General features: G+C 35.7%; 1 protein-coding gene across 1 annotated transcript in view; it reads right to left on the bottom strand.

Annotated features, from left to right (window-relative positions):
- Positions 1-15000, bottom strand: part of Pat1 (Protein interacting with APP tail-1) — a gene marked incomplete at its 5' end in the record, with an annotated part of 54718 nt that overhangs the window by 528 nt on the left and 39190 nt on the right. The window contains 3 exon segments of the mRNA XM_070127094.1: positions 1-2599; positions 2761-2926; positions 5961-6103. The exon segment at positions 1-2599 is cut by the window's left edge and continues 528 nt beyond it. Of these exon segments, the coding sequence (XP_069983195.1) occupies positions 2370-2599; positions 2761-2926; positions 5961-6103 (539 nt within the window). The 3' untranslated portion in view covers positions 1-2369.

Below are 15000 nucleotides of genomic sequence, written 5' to 3'. Positions count from 1 at the left end.
AAGAGAACATATCTGAGAGAAGTTTAAAATTTCAAAATTAAAATAAGACCTCTGCTTAGCACACCATCTGTTGTGATATAGCATCTGATATTACACAGATCAAAAAGCTGCTGCCTTCAAATGAGCAAGTACCATAATGAAAAATTGGCCACAATGGCATAACCAAAATATATATACACATAAATTTTTAAGATAATAACAATAAATACCGGTAATTTTCAAGTTGAGATGTATTTCATTGGATTAATAGAGAAAAGGGTATTTATAGAGTAAATCTTGAATAAATTAAATCTAAAATCTGCTTTAGGTCCAAAACTTCATATTTGGTTTACTGAAATTCATTGTTGTTATCCCAAGAGAATGATGTCAACGATTCTGACTGCTTTTACTGAAAATCAATAATTATTATTAACTATTGTTCCACTAACAGCTCCACAAATCTAGTTATCATTGAGATCACCCCGAATCACCTGAGTACAAAAAACAACCCTCCAGTTTCATTACAAAAGAAATGACACTGAAGAAACATTTCCACATTCTCCATGTCATGACAGCTAATGAAAGAAAAGAAAAGAAAAGAAAAAAAAAATCCTGGCACTGTCATATGATGGTAATTGAAAAAGGCAATGAAACACTGGTGCTTCATTACCTGTATTAATCTAGCCATCAGAAAAAGGTACCCCAATAAAGTGAATACAATCAGTCCTTGATAAAAGCATATCACACACGTAAAGCTTGCAAGTTTTTCATCCATCTTAAACATGGATGTAAAAGAAAAAATAAATTTGCTTACAAACAATTTGTGATGATCCTTAACATTAATAATATGAAAGATAAATAACTCTGATGTAAATGTCACCAAAAAACACTAAAAAGTTTCTGGATTCCCATAAATTACCTTAGTACAATCCTTGCAATATGCATCTTCAAAAAGCAAAATACATCCATACCATAACTAGATCCACCGTATACAAACCACATGGTACATCTGCAATCTTGTACAACAAATTTCCCTTCAAACTGCTTTCCATTTTGAGACGATGCCCTGATTCGCATAAATTCATCTTTTATCACATACAAAAATGGAGGGGCCATAAGCAGCAGTATGAACTATACACATATTTACAGGCGACCTCTCCTGAAGGTAGATTCACACCTAGGAATTGTAACAAGCCCTCTTGTATCAATGCAAATCTTAAAACCATACTACTCACGTATTATTTGATGTTTTCAATTTCCAAATAGTGTAAGATATCAAATATTCAAGTTCTATCTATTAAATAGAGATCTGATAAAAAGACACCACATGTCAACTTGGAAATGTTAAAACTGATTCATGAGTGAACATCAGGGATTCTGTTTCAATATGTAGAACTGAAGAAATATACCTATCATAATCAAATATATATAAATAATGATCTTTAAAACTATATATATTAAATTTCAAATCATACAAATCAAAAATTATTATGATACAAACAACATGGTTTACTAATTCACAAAATGCTGGCTTTATCAAGCAACTTTCACACCTATACATAATAAAATTCATAAATTAGCAATATACTGCTCACTCTCATACAGTATATCTCTCTTCCCTTGAGGATAAATGGTAGTAGTAGAAAAAACTTTAATAATCATTCAATTTTTGCAAACTATTGTAAACTTGTACCAGCAGCAAGTTTTTACTCAACACTTTTCAGTAATCCTGCACTATCCCATGTCATCTATTAAAATCAGTTAGCTCCATACACTGACACATAACAGTAATTGAGACAAAGATTTACAGCTACACTCTCCCTCCTTATTAATGTTTTTATTGCTTACAACAATCATTCTTTAACAAATCATGTATGTTCATTTAGATTAACAACATATAAATATTCACCTTCTAATGCAGACTTTACATTCTTTCTATTTGTGTTCTGTCTGATATTTGATCCTTAATATCATTAACAACTTTACAAGTGATCTTTATTGCATGAGAGATTCTCCTCCTTCCAAATATTCTCCTAAATCACTGACAGAGAAAACTGTATGTGATTGTGCTTTAACTTAATGTCATGGCTATCATCATATCTGGCTGAAAAATCCTTATGCATGATGTGTGACAATAAACTTCAAATTCACACAAGAACTATAAAATGGCAGATGGTTATGAAAGATCAGCACCTAAGAAAGGGTGAACAGACTTAATGGAGAGAGGGCCAACTGCACACTTCATGGTCAATATGCATTTCTGTTTATTATCTAAGGTGTGAGGTCATAGCAAAACTTATGGTCTTGTATGCAAACCATTTTGATTTCTAACATTATCAGCTGCAGTCTTGCACTGATGCACTTAATACTTAGGTCCAGTAGATATATTCCTACAGGGCCATGAACTGGTTCAGAGTGTCAATGACCCGTAAAGGTTCTGTGAGTTCTTTGAAGGGAGAGGTCTGTGTTTCCTGTGCTTCATCACGCAATAACTTCCAATATGCCAAAACATTCTGGTATTTGAAACACTTTTCCATATTAGCTTGAACACTATATACACGCAAGAGCCCTCGATAGTCATACTCTAGGCCAGAATATGCTTCACCAAACAATTTCTTTCCTGGAATGATGAAATGGACAGTTAGTTAGCTATTATGGTTTAGTTTTAATATTTCATGAAAACTTTTTACATATTGGTACTCAAATGGCACAGCCAAAGACAGAGAAAGTACTTTTGGAAGAAGACAATCTTGACTTTTTCCTTCACACTTTCACCCTTACCAATGGAAATGGATCTTAAGTAGAGTTGCTCAGCCTTATCATACTTCATCATGTCATAATTGTACAGGGATGCCAGATGGCCTACAGATAGGGCCACCTCATAGTCCTCTGGCCCCAAAAGCTGTTCCTTGATGGAGATGGCCTTCAAATGCATCTCCTCTGCTTCCTGATGGTAATAATTTTTAAAAAAGTAGTATTAGTCACTTCATTAAATAATAAAAATAACTAAAAGGACTCAGGGAACACAAACCTCTTCCAAAGCAATAGGGTCACTGATGCAATAAAAATATTCACATTTGAAGAATTACATTAAAATCACCTCTCTCAAGTACACAGGTGACCCCCGTGTTTCCCTATCTCACAATGCTCATGAGTCATTTTAAAAATTCTTGAATCCGGATCATGACCCTGATCACCACTAAATTTAATGGCATCTAAACTCGGCCACGACACTATGGTTAACATTTCATAAAAATCTGTTCATAACTTTTTAAGGGGACCGTCCCTGAGAATGGCCACCTTTCCCTACTCTATACATCATAAAAAATATCGGTTAGAGATAACTGATTGATTCTTTTTGCATGCTATAGAGTAAAGAATTGCGCTCCGTTATATATATAAATTTTAACTTTGCTCCTCCATTGGGGGGGGGGGCACCCCCCTAAAAGTCGAAAAAAATCGCTGTTTTTTTTTTTGGTATGTCTTCGGTACATCCCAACTATCAGAGCTCTTTACAGAATATTCCCCCAAAAATGCTAGTGTTAGATCAACTATAGCCTATAGCCATGTAAAAGGCCGAATTTTGAATTTCCTTTTTTTTTTTTTGGCGGGGGACAGCTTGGCATAAAAAGTACTTTTTTATTCATTTTTCAGCATTAAAATATTATTATTTTTTGATAAAGGCAAAAATTCAAAAATCGGCCTTTTACATGGCTATGGGACGCCGAGGCTCTAGTGAAAGCAACAAACTGCATTTGGATAGCATGAAAATTACGTGAGTTGGGATGTACCGAAGATTCATAAAAAAATAGCGGAGCTACGGCGTTTCGTATTTGGCACCTTGCCAAAGTTCGTTATCTCTGTTATTTTTCTCTGAATCTAATGATATTATATATCAAAAAAACGCTCATTTAGTGTACTTTGCAATGCAATGATTACCAAGGCAATAGGAATTTTCATGTTCAATAGGGACGCTATTCTGTAAAGGTATGTAACTTTTTTTTTTTTTTTTTTCGTTGTTCATTAAAGTTGATATTTTCGTGTGAAAAGCTTAATAAATGCACTTTACCATAGAGACAACTAATCTAAACCAGATAAAAACCTTTAAAAAAATATATATATTTTTTTTTATATTTTATTTTATTTTTTATTTTATTTTTTTATTTTTTGAAGAAATGGGGAACTGTGGATGGCAACATTAGTACAAAATCATTCTAATTATAAAGTCCTGGCATGAATACAACATGGTGGTTCAATTTTGAGAATTTCAAAAGCATATGAATTTAGTACATTGAATTCGAGAACTTACGAAAGTCGTTGAATATTCCCCATGCCTCACACAGGGGGGGGGGGAGGGGGAGATGGTCACTGGGTGTTTATAATTTTCGAGGAGGATCATATGTACGTGAACGCACGCACATAAAGTTAAAAAGATTAATCATCATCATTTAGTAGGCCTACATTGATTTCATATCTAAATAATAAAATTTATTAGTTATCCCTCTCATACCCATTTTCTTTGATAATTGTCAATATTAACAGATTGCAAAGGAGAACAAGTGTAAAGTTTATGATTAGCCATTTGCACCCATTATCTTTACTAAGAAGTGCATAAAATCATGCAGACGCCTAGGTGTTGTGGGATATTTGCCAATTTATGGGGCCTAAGACTTACGGTAACGTCTAAACATATTCATTTTTATCGGGAACGCACGAAACGGATGCGATAGCTTTTTGAACGCCAGACGAAGACTACGCATACAACCGAGCTCAAAATTCCATATAGTTTTTATTTCAGAGCAGGTATTACTGAGTACTATCATCTTCAACATGAAATAATCTGTATCTCGCTTATACATCCGAAGTTTAAAAATCCGACATTTAGGTAACATTCGTACTGAATTGGTCTTTACAACGGTAACTACCAATTTCAAATCAATTCAAATTGCCCCCTGCTGTGATGTACCGACCGTTGAGCGAAATGTAACGGAAATATTTCAATCCTTCCTTATAAGGCTATTTTTAAACATTAGTGCTTCGTATGTGATATACGTATATATTACCACGTAAACTAAAACATATTACCAGGGAGTCTCGATCATAGCATATTTCGTGTGTAAAAGGACACAAAACATACATTTTTTTTAGATATATTTCACAAAATATTTCGTCATAAATCACGGTGATATAATTTTTTCCTGATATTGGTATAAAAGTGTTCCTTGAACATTCACGAACTCATATCTATGCGCAATGTCATAATTAAATGCCTTATGCACGATTGCCGCAAGCAAAAGTCCACATAGGTGTACCTGGGCGCTCAATAGCGACGTACCTCACCGGGTGCTGAGGGACTCGCGCGCCGGCTGCAAGACAACGAGCCATAGCAGGCGGTTAATACTCGTTTGGTAGTTTCCTCATCCATGTACCTATACTATACGCTAACTATCTTAATGTAACCCCTCCCCCCCCCCTCTCTCAGGGACGGTCCCCTTAAATCATCTTGCTAACCAAAGCTACCAAAAACCTAACTTCCTTAGCAGAGGTAATAAACAAAATGCCTTATTAAGTGTAAAAACTTCAAACTGATTTTTATTAGTTTTGCTATTTTGCTTCTTTAGGTACCATCCACAACTCACAACTTAGCTTGAATATGCAACTGCTTTACTTTAGTGGAAAGAACACTGCAACATAAAGTGTCAAAGGCAGATTTTTAAATTCTGAAGAAATAAGTGAGACACCCAAAAGAAGAGAAAACAAAAGAGAAAAGACAAAAAAAGAAAAAATATATAGAAAAAAGAGAAAAGAGAAGAGAAAAGAAGGGAGAAAGATAGAAAGAAAGAAACAAAGAAAAAATATATAAACATATACAAAGTAAAGAATTAGATCAGGAGAGGAAAAGGCAGGAATGAAATGAAAGGAAGTACAATGAGAAAGAAAAGACAAGGACAATAGAGAAAAAAGCAACTGCAGACTCCAACCTGGAAGAGCCTCATTGACTGGAAGAGTCTGCCAAGGTTGCCGTAGTGCTTAGCCGTCTGGACGTTCATTTCCCCAAAAGCACGCATGGCCATGGCAAGTGCTTCTTTGTGCAGAGAATGGGCCTCTTCCAAGTATTTCTTTTCTGTGGGAAAAATAACAAAAAAACTAATATGATAGCAACTCACAGTATACTAATTCTAAATAAACTCTTGCCAGGTATGTGTGTCGTAGACACACGAAGGCGTTAATCATCACACGAAAAAGTGGGCAAAGCGGATGCCATTTGTACGGGCCTAACAAAAAAGCTGGGACGAGATGTCAGAAATAAAATGATTTTGTGAGGACTTGAGCAGGCAACAGGAAAGGAAGCAGTTACAAACAATAGAGGCACCACGACCCGAAGCAGCGAAAACATCATGTGACAAAAGGTGACACCATATGATGGACCAACAGAAACAAAAAAGAAATCACAAGTGCAAAATAACAAGCTGTTCCAATCAACTGCAATGTAGAGTAAAGTGTATCAGTCTGGGAACAAGAATTTAAGTCTGATAGCAGGTAGAAAAAGTGAAAAGTGAAAGATAGTGTTAAAAATATGTTGACAGAAAAGTCCTGATACATGTAACATTCCAACTATAAGAAATGGATAAGTGATACCACCACAGAGTGTGACCGGATGAGCCCCACATTGAAAATAAAAAGATTGTCAGTGGCAGAGACTGTAGACTAGGTTTTGGAGTAGCATCCACTAGCCATGTTCCTTTTGGTGGCTAATCCCAGATAAACCAGTTTGAAGTAATATAGTGTACTATTGTGATGGACCATAAAGGACAGGAATTAGAAATGGGAAACAGTAATAGGGGAGACTTATTCCGTAACATAATGAAGGTTAGGAAGAAAAGTGAAGATTTTTACGAACATATAATGAAATAACTTGATTATTAAATTCAACTAATGTGGCAATAGTGTGTTAGATGTATCTTTACTAACAGTTAATGGAAATAGTTAGGTTAATTTGTACTCAAATAATAAAGTGTTTTCTAAGATGGATAGCTCAACAGTAGTGTGCAGGCAGTGACAAGTCCTGTTGTTGACTGAGTGTGTTAGATTGATTTTTCTATCAAGTATTTGATTTTGTCAGGATGATTAATCTTACTTGCTTGATAGTTGATTTATGTAATAATGTAAAAATACAGCTTGTTTGTCTTGTTATAATTATTTTTTTATTATTTTGGAATAATATTCAATTCACAGAGCATGTCTATTTAATGCAAGTATATTCTTCTCTTGCGATCATTATTCTTTGGTGTAATATCTAATTGATTTGTTAACTTGAGATATAAAATAATTAACTGCTTACACAATGATTACTATTTTGTTTGATATTTGGCTGATCAAGATATATCATAATTTTGAATGTTTTTGATTTTGTTAAGTTTCCTGCCTGATAATTATATAACAATGAATCATAACTGTCTAGTTATATACATAGTGTCATGAGCCTAAAGAATGATTTGTACGTTTTTGTTTGATATAATCTTTGATATTGTGATTTTATTACATTACATTTTATTACAATGAATTATCAACAATAAATGTTTTGATGTTCATAAAAGTTTAAATAAATTCTTGAATTACACTAATTAATAGAATTGTCACTTTTGTAATATAAGCTATCTAAAGTACACCATAATTATTGAAGATAATTAATCATTTATTGATCTAACATAATAAGTCCCGGTACTGAAGAGCATTTAATGAAATGTTGTGGAATAGGAGGCCAAAATATCTGGTGGCAGTAAAAAGGATCGACTAACTAAATGCTAGTGGCCAATTAATTAATTAATTAATGATTGAAAAACAAATGTGCTAGCCATCAAAAGGTCATGTAGCACTATGGTAAAGTTTTGCGTCAGGAAGGGCAAAGGAGAGTTAAAGATTATGATAAAATGTGTCAGATGTCAAAGGTTTAAGAACTTTTTAGGATAGTAGGGTAGTGAAAAGGGGAAATAGGGGAGCAAATGAATTAGAGCAGAAATTAGTATAAAGGGGAGGGTAGGGCGATTTAGTGAATTATAGTGTATCTGTCACTGGGGAAGGCATAGGAAAAATGTTCAAGGAAGAATAGAGATTGCTGTTGAAGAGTAAGAGAAGAATCTCGGAAGAGGGGAGGGTGTTAGATATCAAATTAGAGGGTGTTGTAGGAGAGTATGGTAATGAAAAGGGAAAGGAGAGAAGTAAATGAAGTAGTGATTATGGGTGGTTTAGGTGGTTCAGAGGATGAGATATTTTGGGAAGGGGTTGGGGGAATATAAGGGGGTAGAGCAACTGAGTGAATTGCAGTCTATCTGTGACTGGGGAAGGAGTAAGGACATTGATCAAGGAAAACAGAGGTGGCTGTTGGAGAAGTAGGAGGAGAAGAATTCAGGGGTTGAGAAAGGGAGACTGGGGAAGGTGGTGAAGCATCAGGAAAAATATTTGGAGAGGAGGGGTCTGGAGAAGGGCACTGTTGTGATAAAGGGGATTTGTGAGAATATTCAAGTGGAAGTGATAGAGAGGGTGGGGTATGTTGAGAGGGTATAGGAGGAAGAGGGGTGGAGGGAACTTGGGAAGGAGGATGAATATCTGCAAATACTTTATATGTAGCAGGAGTAAGAACAAAGGTATTGGGGGGTGAATGAGGGAGGGGAGTGTTCCCTTGGGTCATCTTTAGGAAGTTTTGGATGTCTTCAAGGGTTCCTGGAGGGGAATTTGGTATAGAGGACTAAGAAACAAAGGTTCTCTTATAAGGAGGAGAAGAGATGGATATCTAAGGAACAAATGAAGAGGAAGGTGTAGGAGAGAATGTAGTAGGAGTGTGTGGAATAGAACGTTTAGGTTGTCTGGTATGACAACTAAAGTGAGGAGGAAGGGTAGGTATCCGGGAAGTGGTAGAGATTAGAGTATCTGGATTTAGAATGGAAAATGGATAGGGATAGGGATAGGACTGGTGGATAGGGTGAGTAGACATAGGACTTAGATTTTGGGTATAGGGAAAAGATACCTGAGGAGATGGAAAAATATCTTGTGTAGATGGTGGGGGAGCAGAGTGTAGGACTGTTTTGGAATTAATTGAGAGAGAAAAACCTTGTCGTCGTGTTTCCTGTCTGGGTCTTGTCTATGAAAGCTAATCTTGACAATATTGACGTGAGATTTATGTTGGCCTCTAGGAGGAAGAGTGTAACACTGTACTGCCACTGCATCATATTCATCAAGGCAGGAAAGTAGGTCATTTTCAGTCTGACCAGTCCTTGTTATACATGGGACAAGCATTTGGGGGAATAGAAGCAGTTCCAGTACAAGTATTAAGAGTTGGGTGAGGTTCAGCAGGAATAGGTTTGCCAATAAGGTCAGTTAGGGTAGATAGTGCACAAGCTTGAGCTTCAGATGTAATCAACCCACAAATGGCATTGGTGGGTTGAAGTAATAGATGTACTTTAAGGGTATGATTTGATCAGATACCACTCATTAATGATTAGAACAATCCATGGGATAGAGAAATATTGTGGACTTGTGATGTTGATTTGAATTGCATGAGTCAAGGAAACAAGGAAACACAGTTGTGTTATTGCATAATGAAATATGAGGGGAGAAGGATGTGTGTACATGCACATGCAATGTTATGTAGAGGTATAATGTTCAATGTTATGTAGAGGTATAATGTTGCTCCTATATTTCTATTGGACGAGAAGGGTAGGAGCAAGGGGATCAAATTTTTAATGGGGAGAATCCTTTCTATTTGAGTCTTCTTAAGATAAAGCAGATGTATAATAAGTTTTCTCACAAACTGTTAATATGCCTGGGAACAAGTCTCCCATGGTTGAAAGTCACTAAGTCCCAGTGGGAACTAAGTATAAAAGTGTGTATCCTCGAAGTCCTGACAATCCCAGAAGTCTGTAGAAAATGGTAGTGATTGCATGGAAAAAAATGTCATAATAGTAGTAACAGGAAGATTGCTTTACTTAAAAAGGAAGTAGAGGAGACCTTTCAGATAGTATTTTTTTTTAAGAATATTTCTGAATTAACTATCAAATGTCTATGTCTTTCTTTAAGAGAATGATCAGACATGTCCAACACTTTCTATCATGAAATCATTACGAAATGTTAGTCCAGTATTGGTTATTGTGACATACTCCTTAAGAATCATATCAAAAGACTGGAGATTTAATAATCAGAGAGGCTTTATGGCACTACAATCATACTTGTATCCCTGTGGCTAAAAGAATGGATCAACAAGATGCTGTCTTAACTTCTGACATGAAAAAACATGAATTCAAATCAAGTTACACCTTCTGTGTAAGTGTCTTTAAGAAACACTGGATATCTTACATCATGCTAAGAAATAATTTTCTTACTATAAAATTAATAATTTGTAGTAAATCTGAACAGTAAATATATTTGTACATCCTTATTTTTTTTTACGGTAAAACTAATTAGTTTAAAGTAAGGTTAATGGTAAATTTATTTTAACATACTTGTATGTGCTAAGGTAATCAATTTCCTTGGTTTTGTATTTTGTGACGAATGGTCAGGCAGAATTTCGATACTAGTTTGAAATAACAATGAAACTTTCATAATGATGATACTGATATACTCATGCTTGTTATGACAGCATAATCAAAAATACCTTTAGACCAGTGGTGCTCAACTTGTGGGTCACAACTCAAGTGTTTCAAGGTAACCATCTAAGTCTGTTGCATAATATATTACTGATGTGTAGTTCTTGCTTTTGAAAATAAAGCCCTTTAATTCTAAATTATAGTTTCTTTCTGAATTAATTGAAACTAAAATCTACAATTTATTACAGATTAATGACTCTTTATAGAACAGATCTGAGTTGCACATTTCAAGAGAATGCAATAATTGTATACATGCATTCGTCTTCTGATGGTGTAAAAAGGTAGTGTTTTACAGATGTTTAGGATATGATTTTAGTGTGTGGAAAGACTGCATGGTTGAAAACAACTGCTCTATATCGACCATTCATATTATGTAGCTTAGTTTTTGAGCAAGATTACAAGTTCAGGAATATTGCATAAGCAAGTTAGCATCATAGCATCTATTGATAAACCAAAATATGAGGATTTGATACCTTGATTATTTGTTATAATCAAATTAAATAAATGGAGTGTTTATTTGACATTACTCTATTTTCCGTGTGATTTATTTTTAGCAAAATTTCCAGTGGCAATTTGCGCGAAGGGGCTGCGGAGCTCCCTTAGACACTCACTGTCAGATGTATAACTCGATTAGCCTCACACCAGAAGAATATGAAATTAAAAATCCTATATCATTTTCCACTTAATTAAAAATGAGGGAAAAGTAGAAGTTAAATGGTGCATGGTACGTAGGATGTATTAACTCTAGATTTGGTAGTGAGGAGCTATATTCAGTGAAATGAACTCATCTTTGTTGTTTGTCCTTTACAATAAGCATAACTGCTTGTTTATAAAATAATTTTGCTTGATTTGTGTTTCCTTTAATTATTCATTTTAAATACTATTATTGGAAAATATTTAAACTTGTTGTTCTTTTCTATTTTGATGGAACTTCTTGGCATTTTGTAACTACTTTTAGAGGAAATTTGCTAGTTTCATGATGTAGAATAGTAAAGAAATTAGTAATTACAGTGAAGTTATCTTGGAAATATACTCATTTGATAGATGCTATAGATTATGAAGTTGAGATCACATCTGTGCCAAGCAGAAATATTGGCAGATATACTGAATAGAGTGTATCGATCGTTTTATTATTCTCAAGAAAAAACTAGTTACTTGATATTGTATCATGGCCATTCTGGGGATGTTTAAAGAGTAGATATTATCTTTCTAAACTGTTGCTGTAAAATGTATGGGTGATTCTATTTCTAGTAATTCATACCCTTATGTAAATGAGTGTTTTTAACATTATTTATTTTGTCTTTTTCAATTAATGCAGAACAAAGGCAAGGGAAGATTTACTCCTTGTTAAATTCAATACCATCACTAACAGCAGTCATTCCAATTCTGCGACCACTTTTGTTATATTATATGATGGGGAAAAATTTGACAGAACTGTAAGTTGAGTTTCTTGTTAATATCATGCTTTATATTTTCCATGATCTGCCAATGAAAGTTTCTTGTAGATGCTGACAAGTTGATTGGAGTATGCAACTGTATCACTTTACAACTGTTTAGCTTGATATAACTCAAATTGAGAAACAACTGTAGCAGCTTTGAGAAGTCCTTGCAATAATTTGTGGTATTAGTTAAGGTAAAGTTTCCCATATCAGTATGAAAGGAGAATTTGCTGGGGTGTAACCCTGAACAGTGAGACTGAGGTAAGTCTAGTCATGGACAGTGAGTCCAGTAATTTTGTTTTAGCCTCGAAATAAGATAAGAAATAAAAAGAAGTTAGATAATATTTAAAAGGGACGCTGACCAAAGCCTTCCCTACTATGAGAACAATTCTGATAAGACTGATTTAACAGTTGTTCCAGGGTGAGTGTAGTCATAAGAGTAATATATTAGTTATTTGCTCTCTATATCCAAGGTTACTATATTTAATAAAATTCTTCCTGTTGTAAATAATATGGGGAAGAGCAGGCAAGCCTAGCTCACTTACAATATGTGACATCTTGGTCAATTGTCATAAAATAGTTAAATGATGTAGAGAATCATACCAATGGATAAGAAGTATTTTGCAATTAAAGTAGCCAGTAAGTAAAAGCCTCTATGTTATGATATTGTACAGTTCAACGGCCTTTTCACATAGGATTGATGACTGGGACATACCTATGAGTGAAAAAAAGGAAGTATGTATATTCTCTTACCTGTTACTGTTTCTACAAGGCAGGTTATTGGTGCAAAACAATGAGACTTAACAATGTCAGAGAATTTGCTGGAGCTATGTCAAACAGGTATTGCTGGGTTTGAAATGCTATGGGACTTAAAAAAAAAAAAAAAAAAAAAAAAAAAAAAACTGTTTTGTCTATGTATATTGATAAAGCAACAGTAGTGGTCGTGTGAGTTATCGCTGATGAATATGTTTATGCATAAGCCACTTCTTCTGGTTGTTAAGCTTCATTTACTGGGACACTTACATAAAAAGAGTGGTTTATAAGGAACTATGAGGGTATTTGACAAAGCTAATGTAGCTACAGATTTATCTGTAGGAGAAGAGTTATGTGATATGAAATGAAATGTTTGTTTGAAACAAATAAAAGTGCTAGAGATCAAAGGTCATATAGCACTATGGTAAAGTACTGTGTTGGAAACGGTACAGAGAAGTTAAAGATTAGGATAAAATGTGTTAGATGTCAAAGATTACAAAGCATTATAGGGAAGTCTGGTAGTGAAAAGAGAAAAGGGGAATAAATGAACTAGAGCAAATACTTTAAATGCAGGAGGAGGAGGAATAGACAGCCGGTTTAATAAAATTGTGCGAGGCCCAACCCAGTGCATATTCGTATATACAGACATGCATATACACAGATATAAATGCATATGTCTATTCATCAGATATATATACCCTTCTCTATCTATCTATACTTTAGATTTGATAGGCGAATAGACATGCATCTATTTCAGTGTATAAGCATGTCCGTATAATGAATGCTCATTGGATTGGGCCTTGCAGAGTATTAACAAACCGGCCGAGAGAGATTGGGGGGTGGGTGAGGGTGCAGAGTATTTCCTTGGGTAATTTTTAGGAAGCTTTGGATGTCTTCAAAGGCTTTTGGAGGGGAGCTGGGTGAAGAAGACTGAGAAACAAAGGTTCTCTTATGAGAAGAGATAGATATCTAAAGAGCAGAATAAAGGGAAGGTGTAGGAGTGGATGTAGTAGGAGAGGGTGGTATGGTATGTTTAGGTTGCCTCATGTGACAAATAAAGTGAGGAGGAGGGGTAGGTATCGGAGTGATGGTAGAGATTGGAGAATCTGGATTTAGACTAGAAAACAAATTTGACTCCGGGATACTGTGTGGAGATGTAGGATGGTTTAGGGTATAGGGAAAAGATACTGGGGGAGATCGTGTGAAGATGGTGGGGAAGCAGAGAGGAAATCTCTTGTCTGGCCTCACGTAGAGTGAGACCTAGTTTGAATCTGAGGAGTGCTACCTCACATTTGAGCTTATAGGAAGGGTAGCTACTATAAAATACATTAACACACTATCGCCAGTATATTTTAAAGCCGAAAATAATATTTTCCAGGTGGCTATAAAACGGGCGCGCACGACTGGCCCAGAATCTGCCTGTAGCCCGCGACATATTTGGAGCGCAAGCTCCAATCCAACGTCACACTGGCGGGACGCCCGGCGATGTTTATTTTCCGGGAGTCTCATATATGGGATACCCGTCGTAAATAGGGTTAATGGAGTCTCCGCAATTGGCACATGTACATGACTGAGCAGGGTGATTTGAACGGTCATGACCAGGTTGGGCACATAGAGGTCAGCGGGCTGTGGGGCAACAGTGGCTAGGTGGCCAAAATACCAACATTTCTGACATTTCCGAGGAAGAGGTCAATATGGTCAGACATGACAAGACAATCCACTAATATAAACCTTATGGGGGTGGTCATGTCTACAGAAGTTAATCTTGGCAATACTGACATGGGACTTATACTGGCCTCTAGAGGGAATAGTGTAACTGTATTGCCACTGTATCATAATCAGCAAGGCAGGTAAGTAGGACATTTTCACAGTCTGACCAGTCCTTGTTGTAGATAGAACAAGCATTTGTGGGGATAGAAACAGTTGCAGCACAAGTATTGACCCATACACGCCAGTGTATTTTGAAGCCAAAAATAAAATATTCCGGGCAGGTGGAGCTTCCCCGGAGTCTGTCCACCCGCCAGCTGTGGCCAACTGCTGTGTCGGAGCGCGAGCCCCGATACAGCGTCATACTGGTGGGACACCCGGCAATGTTTATTTTTCGGGTGTCTCATAATTGGGACACCTGTCGCTAATGGGTTAAGAGAGGGGTGAGGTTCGGCAGGAATGGATCTGCCAATAAGGTTAGT

This window comes from Penaeus vannamei, chromosome 11, assembly GCF_042767895.1.
Source record: "Penaeus vannamei isolate JL-2024 chromosome 11, ASM4276789v1, whole genome shotgun sequence".
Classification (NCBI taxonomy): Eukaryota; Metazoa; Arthropoda; class Malacostraca; order Decapoda; family Penaeidae; genus Penaeus; species Penaeus vannamei.
Note: the sequence above shows the minus strand (reverse complement) of the source record. Positions and strands in the feature narration are given on the sequence as shown.